The sequence below is a fragment of the Euprymna scolopes genome, chromosome 16, assembly GCF_053919585.1.
Source record: "Euprymna scolopes isolate OS-2025 chromosome 16, ASM5391958v1, whole genome shotgun sequence".
Classification (NCBI taxonomy): Eukaryota; Metazoa; Mollusca; class Cephalopoda; order Sepiida; family Sepiolidae; genus Euprymna; species Euprymna scolopes.
Window position 1 is genome coordinate 20,570,601 of NC_136497.1, and position 15,000 is coordinate 20,585,600.

General features: G+C 34.6%; 1 protein-coding gene across 1 annotated transcript in view; it reads left to right on the forward strand.

The window, feature by feature from the left end:
* The window catches only part of LOC145296248 (U-scoloptoxin(11)-Sa2a-like), a 26,094-nt gene extending 14,145 nt beyond the window's left edge, over positions 1-11,949 (forward strand). The window contains exons 2-3 of the mRNA XM_080142460.1: positions 7,605-7,988; positions 10,747-11,949. Coding sequence (XP_079998586.1) covers positions 7,605-7,988; positions 10,747-10,953 — 591 coding nt within the window. The 3' untranslated portion in view covers positions 10,954-11,949. The remainder of the gene's footprint in view (positions 1-7,604; positions 7,989-10,746) is intronic.
* Positions 11,950-15,000: the final 3,051 nt, after the last annotated feature.

A 15,000-nucleotide genomic window follows, 5' to 3' on the forward strand; every position in this document is an offset into this window, starting at 1 on the left:
TAGGTGCCTATACTTACATATATACGTTGCCTGGGTGTTTGGAGGTGTGTGTTGAGCAAAAAAAGGGGGGAACTCTGACAGTGTCCAAATAAATAGCAATTGTCTCGATATGAAAGAGTCTCTCCCACATTGACCGAGGCCTGATTAACTTCAAAAGTAATTGTCTGGGTACGCATTAGAACAGATACTACACTATGATCCCGGCTCGAAGCAAATTAGACTCAAGGACGATTTTTTTTTTTTTTTTTTTTGCTCGGGTCCTATGTACTGTTCATAACTTTACGTGCATATGTATACATAAAAAGTGTGAATATGTACCGTAATGCCTTTCTATATAATAGGCTTCCTTAACTACCATAGAGAATTTGGTAGAGACCGCAGAGGTCGAATTTTTTGGAAACTTTGACCCCAATTTTGACTCCTTTAGTATTTATTATTTTTGACTCAAATCAAATTATAATGTTTGACCCATGTCTAAGTAACCTACATCTAAAATTTCAAGTATTTAGAACCAAAATTGGCGGATGAGTTTGGTAGAGTCTGCAAAAATCAACTCTGTCAACTTTGACCTCTTACCGGCCAAAATTTTGCCACAAAACTGATTAAAATGCTTGCTGCATGTCTGAATACCGTTTATGTAAAATTTCAAATTTTGGGGCGAAAATTTGGCAGCGAAGATGTCAAAGTTGTAAAAGCTGACTTTTGTAGACTCTACCAAAATCCTGGGCCAATTTGGGGCCTAAATACTTGAATTTTAAATTTTAGATGTAGGTTACCTGGACATGAGTCAAACTTTTTAATATATATATACATATGCAAAAAACATTATTAACAGTACATAAGGCCTGAGCAAAGCCGGGCGGAACTGCTAGCACACACACACATATATACATATATATATATATATATATATATATTCTGGAAAAAGAGTTAGTGAGTGTACAGTAGTCAATGGGACAATATCGTAGCAGTGGAAATTTGGTAAAGCGGCTCCTTAAGAACTTGTTTAAGTTCGACTTGAAGACGGCCATATTTTTGTTATCTGAAAAGCAGGGAAATGTAACAGAGTGCCACAGTTTAGGTTTAGGCACAAATAAAGCGTGAGGAAATTATTGATAGTGATTTTGGCTAGAAGAGTGTTTTTTATGATTGTTTGTCGAGGGGGGGGCCATAGATTGGAGCTCAGAAGAGCACTTGCCATGAAAATACTGAGAAAGTAGAGATAGGCTCGCAGCGTTTCTTCTGTGGGAAAGAAATTGCAGGGCAGAGAAAAGGGCATCCCCCACTAGGCTTCGAAGTCTATTTTGAACTCTGTCAAAGCAGGATGTCTTTCTAGCAGTTCCTGCCCTGATGTGGCAACAGTACTCCATCCTTGGACGTATCTGGTTCTTATATAGAATGAAAATTGCATCAGCAATGAGATATCTACTGGATCTATAGAAGGATCCCACTATTTTCCCAGCGACCTTGGCAATAGATTTGATATACGTGTTCCATTTCAGATCAGGGGTAATGGTCAAGCCCAGGATCGTTTGCTAACATCTTTTCAAGCCACATGGAAATTGTATCGACTGATTTCACAAGTATCTTTTTTTTTTTATCATAAAAAACGCACTCGGGATAACGGTTATTGAGATGGGTATATTAGCAATCGTAAATAACAAGTCTCTCTCCTTTGTCGGAAACATCACTCATGGAATGCGAGAACATTTTGTTTTCTGGTGCGACTATTATTTTGAGTTGGTAATAGGTGAAGATTTTGGATCCCTTCGTCGTATCCATCATTATTATTCAACTGATAAGTAAAAAAGGTAACTTGTGAAATCAGTTGATTTAGTTCTTGGGGTGCTGGTGGCGAATGCTGGCGCCCATATTTATTTCTAGATGCTACACATTTTCTTATCATATTCATTTCTTGTAAGAATTTATTTCAGTAACAAAATATGAACACTCGACGATTGCGAGTTATTTCTCAATCTGTGCATCATAGATCGAGTATCCATTGTCTCTTGAGACTGAATGGAGGGTTCAACTCTATACATCGGATAATGAATTGTGACAAGCTTTAACAAATGTTTCTTCTATAATTAAATATATTTTTCCAAACTTTTTTTGATGATTTGAAAATGATTAATTCTTAATCGATAAGAAATCGAATTGGACTTAAAATTAAATACCATCATTCTCACTATCACAAGAGCGGCTGACTTTTTTTAAGCTATGTTTTTGATATCTGACAACTGTGAGTGTATAGTCTGGAACTGGCTCGTTCGTTTTGTTTTTGTTTTGAATATTTAAAAAGAGATGCGGTCTATAATTGTCAAAGAGGTCGTCGTTCTAAAATGCTAAGTAGGATATGACATTCGCATGAACGCTAGCGTTACATAAGTATCTGTGTTCTGGAGAATTGTAAAAGAGTAAAAAGCGAAAGCGAAACGTTATCGGAACTGGTGCAGAAATCCGTGACTTCTTCAATACAAATGAAAAAGATTTTTTTTCTTCCTTTCGTCTTTTTCTACTCTTTTAACCCACTTGGATATCGTCCTTTGACGCCATCTTAAAATGTTGTTTTGGTTGGCGCCAAAAATAAGAGAAAATAACAGCAGGATTGTCGAAATCTGGGAAGCCCATCTGCTCCTGGAGGGGAGGCGTCGAGATCTGAGCAAAACCATTTGAGAACATGTGACCTTTTTGTTGTTGTCTTGTAAAAACGGAACCTAGAAGTAAATAATTTTTTTTAACTATTTTTTCACAAGCGATTAATCAAACAGCAACATTGAAGATATGGTGTTGTTTTTTTAATATTCGGTAATGTGACTAGTCTTTGGATCATCTGTAGAATAGTAGCACCCAAAATATATTCGGTACTCCCATCCCAAATAAAACACAGACAAAATACGAGTTGCAATTAAAAAAAAAATTTATTATTTACTAAATAAGACGAAATTCATTCATGTCATAAATTATTTGTATGAGCGCAAATATGTATATGTGGATTAAACTCGTATAATAATGAACTTATTATAAATTATGGAATACGTATTCTAAACAACATGATGGGTAACATGAGTAAGTTACTATTAAACTCCAACTAAAAATAAATCTAGATATTAATACAAATGATTGTGTTTGACTCTTTTCCCTCGAAGCTGTGTGGTTCAAATGTGGCAAGATCTCGTTAAGAATTGGTTTGTTCTTCAACACAAGATAAGAAATATGAACTTATTATAAATTATAGGATATGTATTTTAATGACTATGATGATCGTGATCATGAAATTGTTTTAATGATTATGATGATCGTGATCATAAAATTGTTTTGTGGGTTCGAAGATGTCTTGTTAGACCGATTCGAGCTCTGAAGTATTTCCCAGATGTTGGACACCTGTGGGATAATTCTGTATAAGAAATGCTGATTACTCTGTCTTTTCTAATGTAACGTTTTCTATTGCGTTCTTCATTGCGTGCGGATTCAGCAATTGTAACCCTTTTGTCAGTTGCAGCACGCCGGGTTAGTTTTTCCCATGAGTTAAAATACAAACCGAACTGTTTGAGGAAGACCTTCAGATTGTCCTTGAACCGTTTCCGCTGTCCTCCTCCGTTTTGTTTTTTTTTTTTGTTTTTTTTTTTTCCTTTGGACAGTTTACCATAAAGGAGTTGTTTTGGAAGTCTTGAATCAGGCATGTGGTATATATGACCTGTCCAACAAATCTATTCCAGTCGACACAGATAGTAACATGTTGCTAACTAGCGGGACCTGTAGAAATTCTACAGCGGACTCTTTCATATGTAATATATTGATGTTGGTATTCTAAGGATGCTCAGCGTAAATAGAGACGCTCTGATATTATTGTAGCTCTTTTGTTAAAACGGCAAAAGTATTTATCTTAGCTAGCAGGGACACCCTACGGAGCTCATACACCTAAATATAATATTTTACTTTATGTAGATTTCGTATATATTATTATAGACTCAATTTTCTTTGTATTATTATATATTATAAAGCTGTGATTTTAAACATAAAAAAATATATTCATATCACTTGGGTGCATCAGTTTGAATCGAAATCGAAACCAAATCTTATGAAAAAAAAACATTATATATATATATGTATATATGTATGTATATAAAACAATTAAACGACAGTCACTCGGAAGAAAAAAGATGCAAGCGTGACACACAAAATAACACACACGCTATCGTATTCGTATATAGACGTACTACGAAAAAATGGATCTAGTAAAATGGTAAGAGCGTATGTCCCCTTTCCCCACCCCAAATGTTGTGCCGTTCAACTGAAGGGTAGGGCACATTTCAATAGCACTCCACGAAAACCCGACAGCAAAAGATATTTTTTCCAAAATCTCGTTTACAGTTGGTCTGTGCTTCAGCACAAGATAAGCAAGGAAATACAGCTGGTGTCTGTCTCTGCTTTATCGTTATTTTCATTGCAAGTGCTCGTCTGAGTTCCAATATATGGTTTCCGCTGACCAAACTTTCACGAAAAACACTCGTCTAACTGAAACCACTAACAATAATTCCCCCCACTGTTTATCTGTGCCTAAACCTAAACGTACATTCCATGAACAAAGTTTCTTTCTTAGAACTGCACGCCTGTAGAATTCTCTTCCGTTTCCCTGCTCTCCATTTGACTACAATATGGCCATGTTCAAGTCCAATGTAAACAAATTCTTGATTAGCTGTTCCCTTAAATAATCCAATTTACCAAATTTCCATTACTAATGATTATTACGATATTTTCCCATTGACTATTGTACACTCATTAACTCTTATCCTCGAGTGGCCTTCGGGCTTTGATAAGTAGTAACTCTTAAAAAAAATGTAAGGAAAGAGAATAAATTGTATAATGGGAGTTTATGAAGTGTCCAGTCTGCAGGCCTCGTTAGGTATTAAGAAAAGCTGTTGTGTTGGCTTGATTATGAGGACAAACACTTCTACATTTTAAATCAGTTTCGTTCATACCTAGTTTCTACAACTAGACGATCAGGGACCATGAAAGAGTACTAAGTCAGACATAAAAATAAAAGACAGATGCTAATATCCGGGCCATAGATTGAGTTTAACATTCATATATCTTGTTCACGTCAAGTCTTCGTTTAAGTCGATATAAAGATATAGCATGGCTTGATGTCTTGATATGTACCGAGTGGTCTTGGCCATAGTAATCGAATAGTACAATTTAATAAGTCGCCTTAATTAACCGATGCCTGCAGTCGTAGCGTAGTTAAATTTTAGGCTTTCGGCGTATCTTTCGACCTCTCTTCCAGGCTGCAATGCGCGTATTTATTTATATCTGTATTTATGGCTTACACCAACCAATCACATTCTTGTGAGGAAGAACCCGGATGTGTTCATATTTATTACATCATAGCTAAAACTCCAAATGGTTCTAAGCGAGAATAAAGACGTACAGACAGTTTAGCAGAACTGCCTCCCACCCAAAATATTCTGATTGGATAATGTAACAATCACTTCGCGTAGAGGTATAAACGTGTAACAAAGAAGATAGATCGTTAGCGAATAACTGCTTTCGTGTGAACTCAATTTTACTTCTGCCTTGGTGGAGTTACTATTAAAAACTAAAAACTACATATGATTTGAAAGTGTGGAAAATTTATCCGTTTTCAGACAAATTCGATCTGATAGAAAAAGTCTGCAAAATAAAAGAACAAAATAAAGGGAGGAAAGAAATAAAATTAATAAACTTGTTAAAAGGAAGAATTCAACAACTTCGTCAGCCTCTGTGTTAGTTCCCACCGAGTAACTTTTTAAATAAGAATGTGCTTAGGAAATTTGTGAGTTGGAAATCCGCGTCCACTCTCAATGCTATTTGAAATTTGAAAAGTGAGAATTTGGGTGTTGAATCTCTGTCAGTCTCAGTCCGGAGGATTTGACATTACTGTTTATTGTAATTACAAGTAGTTTCAAACAAAAATTAAAAGATACGAAAACAAGGTCAATAAAGCGACAGCATAAAATACAATGCAGAATACAAATGCGAAAATATGATACAGAATATATACAAGGGTTGCATAACTGTTTGTAAAAAATCCAACAAAAAATAACTCTTGATTACAGTGGCTCCCAACAATATTGTTTTGTGGCACATTACTGTGCCGCGGAAAGATTACTGGTGTGCCGCGAGGATAAAATAGAAGTTATTTGATTTCATTTTGTTTAATAAAGATATTTGTTTTTTTAACGGAGTTATTAAACTTGACATAATGATATGGGGCAAGGGAGAAAAAGAAGCAACCTTACTAGAAGTCAGCGTCCCCAATGATGCTGGGTTAAACAGATCTGAGAGGTAAAAAACAACGAAATCCCAAGATCTTATGTACGATATGAAAAGAAATTGGAATCTTAGGAAGATCTCCATCATTCCAGTAATTATAGGAGAAACTAGACTCATGTAAAAGAATTTCAAAAACTACCTGGCAAATATACCCGGTGAACCAAGGGCAAGGGAAATTCAAACAATTGCACTTAACTGAACGGTTAGAATCTTAAAAAGGTCTCTCGGTTAGAATGTACGAGATCTCGAGTGAGTGTCTGGCATCTGGTAGGATGACCCATCCCCAGATTGACCAAAATGATAAGAAAATTGAATAATTCAGATCTGATTTCAATTCCAAAACGATACCAGTTATATGTTGCTTTATGCGAATAAAAATTCTCAAGTGTATTCATTTTTTTTTATTTTGTTTTTGTTTTTTTTTTGTTTTTTGTTGTTTGTTTGTTTGTTTTTTGCAGACTGTTATGTTCATTTTTTTTATTTTGTTTTTGTTTTTTTTGTTTTTTGTTGTTTGTTTGTTTGTTTTTTGCACACTGTTATGTTCATTTTTTTATTTTGTTTTTGTTTTTTTGTTTTTTGTTGTTTGTTTGTTTTTTGCAGACTGTTATGTTCATTTTTTTTATTTCATGTTCATCTTCATAGTTGCTATTGTTTCACCGCGTTTCGGCTAACTCATCCTCTGGCCTTCTTCAGGTTGTTAACATCTCTATCGACTGCAGTAGATAAAGGCGTTGAGTGAGCATTGTCTGAAGATAGCTGTTTCAATCCTACCCAAAGCAGGCCAGAGGATTAGTAGGCCAAAACGTGGGGAGACAACAACAACTATGGAAGGCAGTAATTACTGGAGATACAGTTACAAGACTCAGCATCCCTATCTAATTGCGGTTAACCACCTGAAGAAGGCCAGAGGATTAGTTGACCGAAACGTTGTACAACAACAACAACACATATGAAGATAAGAATAATAATCCGTACAAAAAAAACGCATGAATACATATATTTTGAATCCTCATCTCAAAGGATTCTACAAAATAAAAAATAATTTATAAAAATTCTCATTATATAATCTTTGTGTTTTTATTATTTTATTGTAAAAATGCTTTATAGATAGAAAATATTTCTTTTTTGTGATAAGTGTGCTGCGAAAATTTAAAAACAACTCAATAGTATGCCGCCATGTAACAAACAAAAAACTGCTTTATTGTATCGTTTTACTGGAGGATTTTATAGGAATCATTGTAAGCGAAATTAACTCTACATCATAGGTTTTTCTTCTTTATTTTTTTCAGCCTGAAAAAGAGTTACCTGAATGCCCAACGATTGATCACGTTTGCGGTCGTGTATGGAGAAGGGAAATCTACGTCCAACGACTTTGCGCTTGTCCAGGTCGCACTTCTTGTCCGGTCACTTGGGACAGCAGCAGTAGTGCTCAATCATTTCAAATCAAGCGAAACGTACAAGATAAATATTGCGGTCCAGCTAAAGTTGAAAGAGTTTGCCGACCAAATGAAATTTCTTTCAGCGTTGTATCAGCCATCAAACCTCAACGAGAGGTTTACCGCCAAGGCATTGAATGTCTCTGCAAGTCACCGTTTGGCGTCTACCAAAATGCTGTCTACGAGCTCCGAGATCGAAACGATCTAAAATATGTTCATGTCTTTTCCTGTGGAAAGGTAAGAAGATACATGTTTTTGTTTTAATTTGATTTCCCTTAAAAAGACATAGTGCTGATGCAGCGCAAGCAGTTACTGTGATAGGATTCAGATTAATAGGCGACGTCCTAAGCACGGAGTTTGATATATGTATATATGTCAACGGTATTCACCGTAAGCAGGTTGAATCAGCTTCTTCCGAAGGAGGAAGTGTCGAGGAAATATAAAATCCACAAGCGGTCCCCAGTCGCATATATATGCCGGTCAGGGGAGATGATGGCGTTAGGTTTTTGCGGCACTTGCAGGAAGGTGTCGTCGCCGTCATCCTCCTATCTACAGCCAAAATACAAATGATCACCCATCTGATACTGACCAGGCTCAATGCTGCTTAACTTCGGTGACAAACAAGAACCGGTGTGTCATTGTGATTATGCTGAATATACGTATATAGGTAGATAGCAATGTGTTTGTTCACATTGCATTTAAATTTCTGCATGGTCGTATGTTCCGAGAAAATACGTTATTAGATTAGGAAATCTTTCGAAATTAAAGGACCTCTAAAGTGAACGGATAAAATTTTGCTGCTGATTGAGTGGATCGGAGGATTTACATTGAAGAGGTACAAATGCTGGTAAGTTTATTGCAATACATTCTGTAGAAATACTTGTAAAACAAGCTCGGGGTTGCAAAACTGCAGTGATGTGACAGGGGGTTATGCATGGTCAACGGTGCATGACTTATTAGGTTAGAAATCACTTTTTTGCACTCTGTCCAAGGGGGAAAGGCTAGAAATTGGTGTACAGGCCCTGATGTAGCAACAATACTGCATACACGAAGGGGATGATGGTGACTTTATGTGGTATATAGCATACTGGCAAGCATGAGAAGTGTCCTAGCTCAGTAGAGGGGTCTTATCTTCTTTGCAGAAGACTTGGCAACATCTTATTTTTATTTATTCCAATTCACACTGCTTGAGAATAAGTATCTTTATTACAATCATGAGTAATTGTAGGTTAATATATTCCCCGACATCATATTACATGAAGCATTATTTGATTCGTGAGGATTTGAAAGCATCATCAACGATGACAAAGTTTTCTATGTTATCCATTAGGTCACCTACGCACTCTTCTATTTAATCACAGAATGAAACACGGAATATTTGTTATATGAAGCGTTAAGTAATGTTTAAAAATATTTATTAAGAAAAAAATGAGCTAATTCTATAAATTCATGTTCTTAAATATAAAATTCACAAGTGACCCCCAGTCACCTGTATATCCCCATTAGATTCTGACAATGGATTATTCCTGACGTCACTTCCGGTAATCAATTTCTGTTGTCGAGTAATCTGGACTTGAGATTCAGTGGGAATGGGTCGTAACATTACTTTGTCCTTCCAGTTGAACCGAGTCCCACTCAACCAATATACGTTTCTGTATTTTCTGTTAATATATATTTCATTCACTGTTTCCAAGACTTTTCGTTGTTCTTTCAACATTTTAAACCGCAACAATTATGCATTGATTTTAATCTTCGTAAGGAAACTTAAAACTAATGCAAAACTGTTCAAAGAATTAATTTCACTTGTTCTGAGTTGGGTATTCTTCCAGCATTCATTTATAACAGACATAGAAATAATAGTTCAAATAATACGGATTATCAATTATTTGTACTAAAAGGAACATTTCCAGGGCATTTTACAACTAATCAACCAGAAGGGGCCTTTCTAAGGCATTTTAAAAATCAGTCAACCAGAATGGGCATTTCCAGGGCATTTTACAAACAAATAATACGTTTCTAGTCCATTTTAAAAACAAATAATACGTTTCTAGTCCATTTTACAACCAATTAACGAGAACGGGCCTTTCCATGGTATTTTACAACTAGTCAACTATAAGGGACCTTTCCAGGGCATTTTACAATTAATCAACCAGAAGGAATCTTTCCAGGGCATTTTACAACTAAGCGACCTTCCAGGGCATTTTACAATCAGTTAACCAGAAGGGAAATTCCAGAGAATTTTATAATTAAATCGGAAGAGACCTTTCCAGGGATTTTTCCAGAGCATTTTGTAATTAATCAGAAGTGGCTTTGCCCGAGCATTTTTGCAATGTTAAAACTTTGTTACATTAAATAATAGTAGTAGAAAAACAACTCATCTTTATTAGCTTTGCCTTAAAAGCGACACCAATTGTTTGTTTTATTTCCACTTTCCTATTTGGTATTCCACTTCCTTTTTAAGGAGTGATCAGGATGATATAAAAAGATTATTTAGATTCTTCAGATTTCATATTTTCACAACATTTTAGTCGATGTAATCTTCTTCAGGTGTATCTTGTCGAACTCCAAGATCTTTCTGTCAAACTCGGGAATTTGCACGAAATTTCGACCAGAACTTTTATTTGATTCGCAGTGGTAACGTGCTCTCATTCTTTTTAGTATCACCGTGGCTTACTCTTGGTGGCCGTGATATCACCCGCATTGAGGATTGAACCTTCAACCTCCAAAACAGTATATAACTTACAAAATTTCATTTTACCTGGTAATTTATCCATTACACCATATGTCCGTTCGAACTTATGTGCAGATTCTAGAGTTTGATAAAAAGATTACCGAGTTTGACAAGATATACTTGAAGAGTTCGGGATTTACATCAATCAAAACGTTGTAAAAAATAACAATCAAAAAGAGAATAGAGATGACCAAGTAGCCATAATAAATGCAAAATAATAACTAGTTGTTCTTAATAAAAGTTTCTTTTTTATTATTATTCCAGTTGCCAAAATGCCAAAAGAAAGAACCGTGCGCGCAGTATTTCACGCACATCGTCAATGGCCGCAGAACAAAGGACTTTGTCGCCCGTTTCAATCTTTGCAGTTGTCATCGGAGCCATCATTGCGGTCCTCGTCTTATTGATGACGTCAGCAACAATTTAGTGGGACCTGAAGAAATCCCGTTCGACCTCCACGTATGTTCAGCCTGAAGGAAGGGGACAAACATACAAACATACAAATATAGACTAAAATTCTTAAAATTCTGAATTCTCAACTGTGGTGGAGGACACACATCGAGTTGAAGATAGCAATCAACATAAACTGAAAAATGGCGGTAAATGTTGTATAACGAACTGCAGTGCTCAGAATTTAGAGTGCTTGTTAAGATAGAGTATACAGATGGATTTTTTAATATATGGTTTTAAGAAATAAACAACAGTACTTACTTGTCGTGTCAAAAATAGTAATATGCTCAAAAATTACGAAAAGTCATCCAGTAAAAAAATATTTATAGCTAAAAGTAGTTTTTACGGAAAAGTGGGCGAAATTGCATTTTCCCTAGATGTGATTACCGTGAAGATTGCGAATACAGGGAACGTGATTATCTTCTTTTTCGCTACTTTGTTGGCAACCAACATTTTAGGCTTATAGCGATAGACTTCTTTTCTTTTTCTTTTTTTACTAAAAACACAGTTGTTCTACTCGATGAATTTTCGTAATTTTGGGATATAGTACTATTCTCGACATGACAATTAAGTGAGTACTGTTGTTTTTGCTCTATCTTAACAATCAGTGAATTTAGAAACCGTGCGTAAATTCCCAGCCCCAGTCGATTTAAAAATATGTGAATTTTTTTGCGCTTGCAAAGGTGTGGCATATTTAAATGGCGTCAGATATAGTGTCAGCCTAAACTCGTTCTTTTCACCACCATCACCACCCCTAATGGAGGTGAGGGAGGTGTCAAATTTACGCATGGTCTCTCTCTCTCTCTCTCTCTCTCTCTCTCTCTCTCTCTCTCTCTCTCTCTCTCTCTCTCTCTCTCTCTCTCTCTCTCTCTATTTTCTTTCTTCTATCGCTCATCTCATGTAAATTTTTCCTTCTATTTTCCTGTTGTCGGCGTGACGCAAACGATTTCAGAACTCATCATCATCATCATCTGAAAAGCAATACTTTCTTTTGACGCACAAAAAAAACACAAGAAAAAATATTTTCACCGATTTCATATTTATTTATATCTATTTTTATTTTTTTTTCATTTGATATTTAATTTTCATATTCGTTATTTGTACAAAAAGTTTAATCTAAATTTAAATAATTAGAAGTGGTTTTGAAATAAAGATGCTGGCGTCACCTATATTCTACTTCTTTCTCTCTTTCTCTCTCTCTCTCTCTCTCTCTCTCTCTCTCTCTCTATATATATATATATATATATATATATATATATATATATATATATATATATATATATATGTTATTTTTAATAACATAAATAGGTTAGTAAAAAAAATAAGAAAAAAAAAGAAAAATGGATCCAATAATTGGAACATTTTTATTTATTTTTTTTTCAAGGAGGTGGTTTTTGATTAATACTGCTAGAGAGCTATGAGATAAAACACCGTTTTGTTTTTAAATCCCCGAAAACGGTTTACATGAAAGACAACTAATCATCCCATCAATATTATTAGAACTAGCGTAAATCTTTGGAAGCAAACTAATGCAGTTATTGCAAGGGATTTAATAAGTCACGAGCAAAGAAGTTTTACAGCAAAGGACTTGGGACTAAAAACAGTTTTAAAGGTTGAAGCATTTCAAAGACACACACACACACACATATATATATATATATATATATATATATATATATATATATATATATATATATATATATATATACGCTACAAGGCCGCCTGTCGTTGCCGATTGTAAAATACGCGTGAATATTATATCTTAATTACTGCAGATTTCTTATTTATTATAAACAGAAATACCATAGGTATTAAACGTAACGTTAAATTCCTTTTAAAAAAAATGAGTAAAAAAAAACGAAATGAAACTGAGACATGTGCATGCGAGTATTACGTTTTTTTCTAAACAGTTCACTTCTTATAAGTAAAAAAAGATGCCCGAGCTGAGATCGAAACCAAGACCTAAAGACAGCTTGATACGATCTTTAAAAGGTGTTTTAAAACCTACTTATTCTTAACAATGTGAACGATTCGCGCATGTGCAGTCATGAAACAGTTGACAAACAGATAAAAATCCGATGATCCAATTTGAAATTAGTAAAAGATTCCAAAAATTATGAAAATGATACAGAGTAGAAAAATGCACGAAAAAAGTAAAATTTATCAAATAATGCAATTTTATAGATTTTTTTCTATTGCGGCCAATTTCAGGTGATAAACTGATTTATCTCCCTTTTTAACTTTGGCTATTTAAAATTAAAAAATGATTGATCGAAAATATACAATAATAGCAACGTTTTAGAGGGGGTCGTTTTGTTTTGTTTTTTTTTTTGTAAAAAAAAATAAAAAATAAAAAAAAGAGGGTAAATTTTTAGTTTACCGACCCTTCGGCATTCACCTATAATTTGTCGACTTTTAAAGGTTTTCGGATACGCTGAGAACGAATATTGCATTTATTTTTTGCGCAAATGAGCACTTATCCATATTTGAAGACAGTCAGTATTCATCGTAATCCTGATCATTTTTAATGGCGACCATCTTTTTTTCCAATAACGAAAAAACGCCAAAAAGAAGCTAAATATGCCACATGTAACTGGAATCCCCCCTCCCCACCACCGGTGTTGGGGCAAAAGAAAGTAAGGCTTATTGGAGGGGGGGGGGGTAAATTCCAAGATATTTTGAGCGAAAGGAAAGAACGTAAAGAAAAGACCATAAATTAAAAACAACACACAGCACACCCGCCCCCGCCCCTCCATGGAAAAACGGTTAATTAAACGGCAGAAGCACCAAGTTCTATATTTGAATACCCCCCCTCTCTCAAAAAAGAACGAAAAACATCAAATATGCTTGTGCAAAAAGCTCGTGAAAACTTACTGACAGCAATATTTTTACTCTTAAATGAGGTGAAAACTTTTTTATTTTATGAAAAATATTTGTCATTTAAAATGTCCGCCATGTATTCATGCACCTTGTGAAACGTAAAGTGACTACGCGCGTGCGCGCATTTTAGTAAGAAAATGAAAAAATGAATATTATTAAGAAAGTGAAAAAAGATGGTACTAGTGCAGTAGTGCAGTGCACTTATTGATTCATGCTGAAATAATAACGTTATTACTTAAAAAGCCATTCTTAACATGGGGAGGGTGTTTTTTTTACCTATGCAATTGAATGAAAAAAAATATATCATAAAACTTTAATTAAACTTGGAAATACGATTTAAAAAATAGCGCGGATCAATAAGTGCACTACTAGCATCAAAACGATTGTCCGTTTCGATATCGGGAAGCGGAAAAATATCCGGAAGAGTGGGGGAGGGGTCATTTCGGCATTGAAGCCGAAAAATGTTTTGGGACCATGTTTTGGCTCCTTTGGCTCCGTTTGGCTGTTTTGGGCGTTTTTCCCTAAATGGGAAACAAGATGGCCGCCAGCAAAAACAATAGTGATTACGTTGGATACTGAATGTCTTCAAATATGGATAAGTGAAAAAAAATAAATGCGATATTCGTTCTCAGTGTACCCGAAACCCCTTAAAAGTCGACAAATTAGAGGTGAATGCCGAGGACTCGGTAAACTAAAAAAAATACCAAAAAGAGTTCTATTAAATCATTTACGCGAACATTTTTCATAATTTTTTAAAGCTTTACTAATTTCGACACGACTCGTCAATATCTGATGTTTTATTTAAAATGCATTTTTGTAATCCAATTATAATGTACAAACATTGTTTTTTCTTTTTTTCATTTTTCAAAAGTAAATTATATTAAATCGATTCGTAAAGGCTAATATATATATATATATATATATATATATATATATATATATATATATATATATATATATATATATATATATATATATATGTTAATTATACTGAATATTTTACAACCAAATTGTAAAACGAAGATGAAATAAAAGTAAATCTTAAATAGTAAGCATAAATCTACAAGGGAGATAATCCCAGTCAAAATTTCACTTTATGAAAATCTTCAATTACGGTTCTTATCTCCCTTTATTTCCCTTTGCATTCGATGTTTTTTTATCGGCCATTTAGAATTCAACATGACTAGTGTA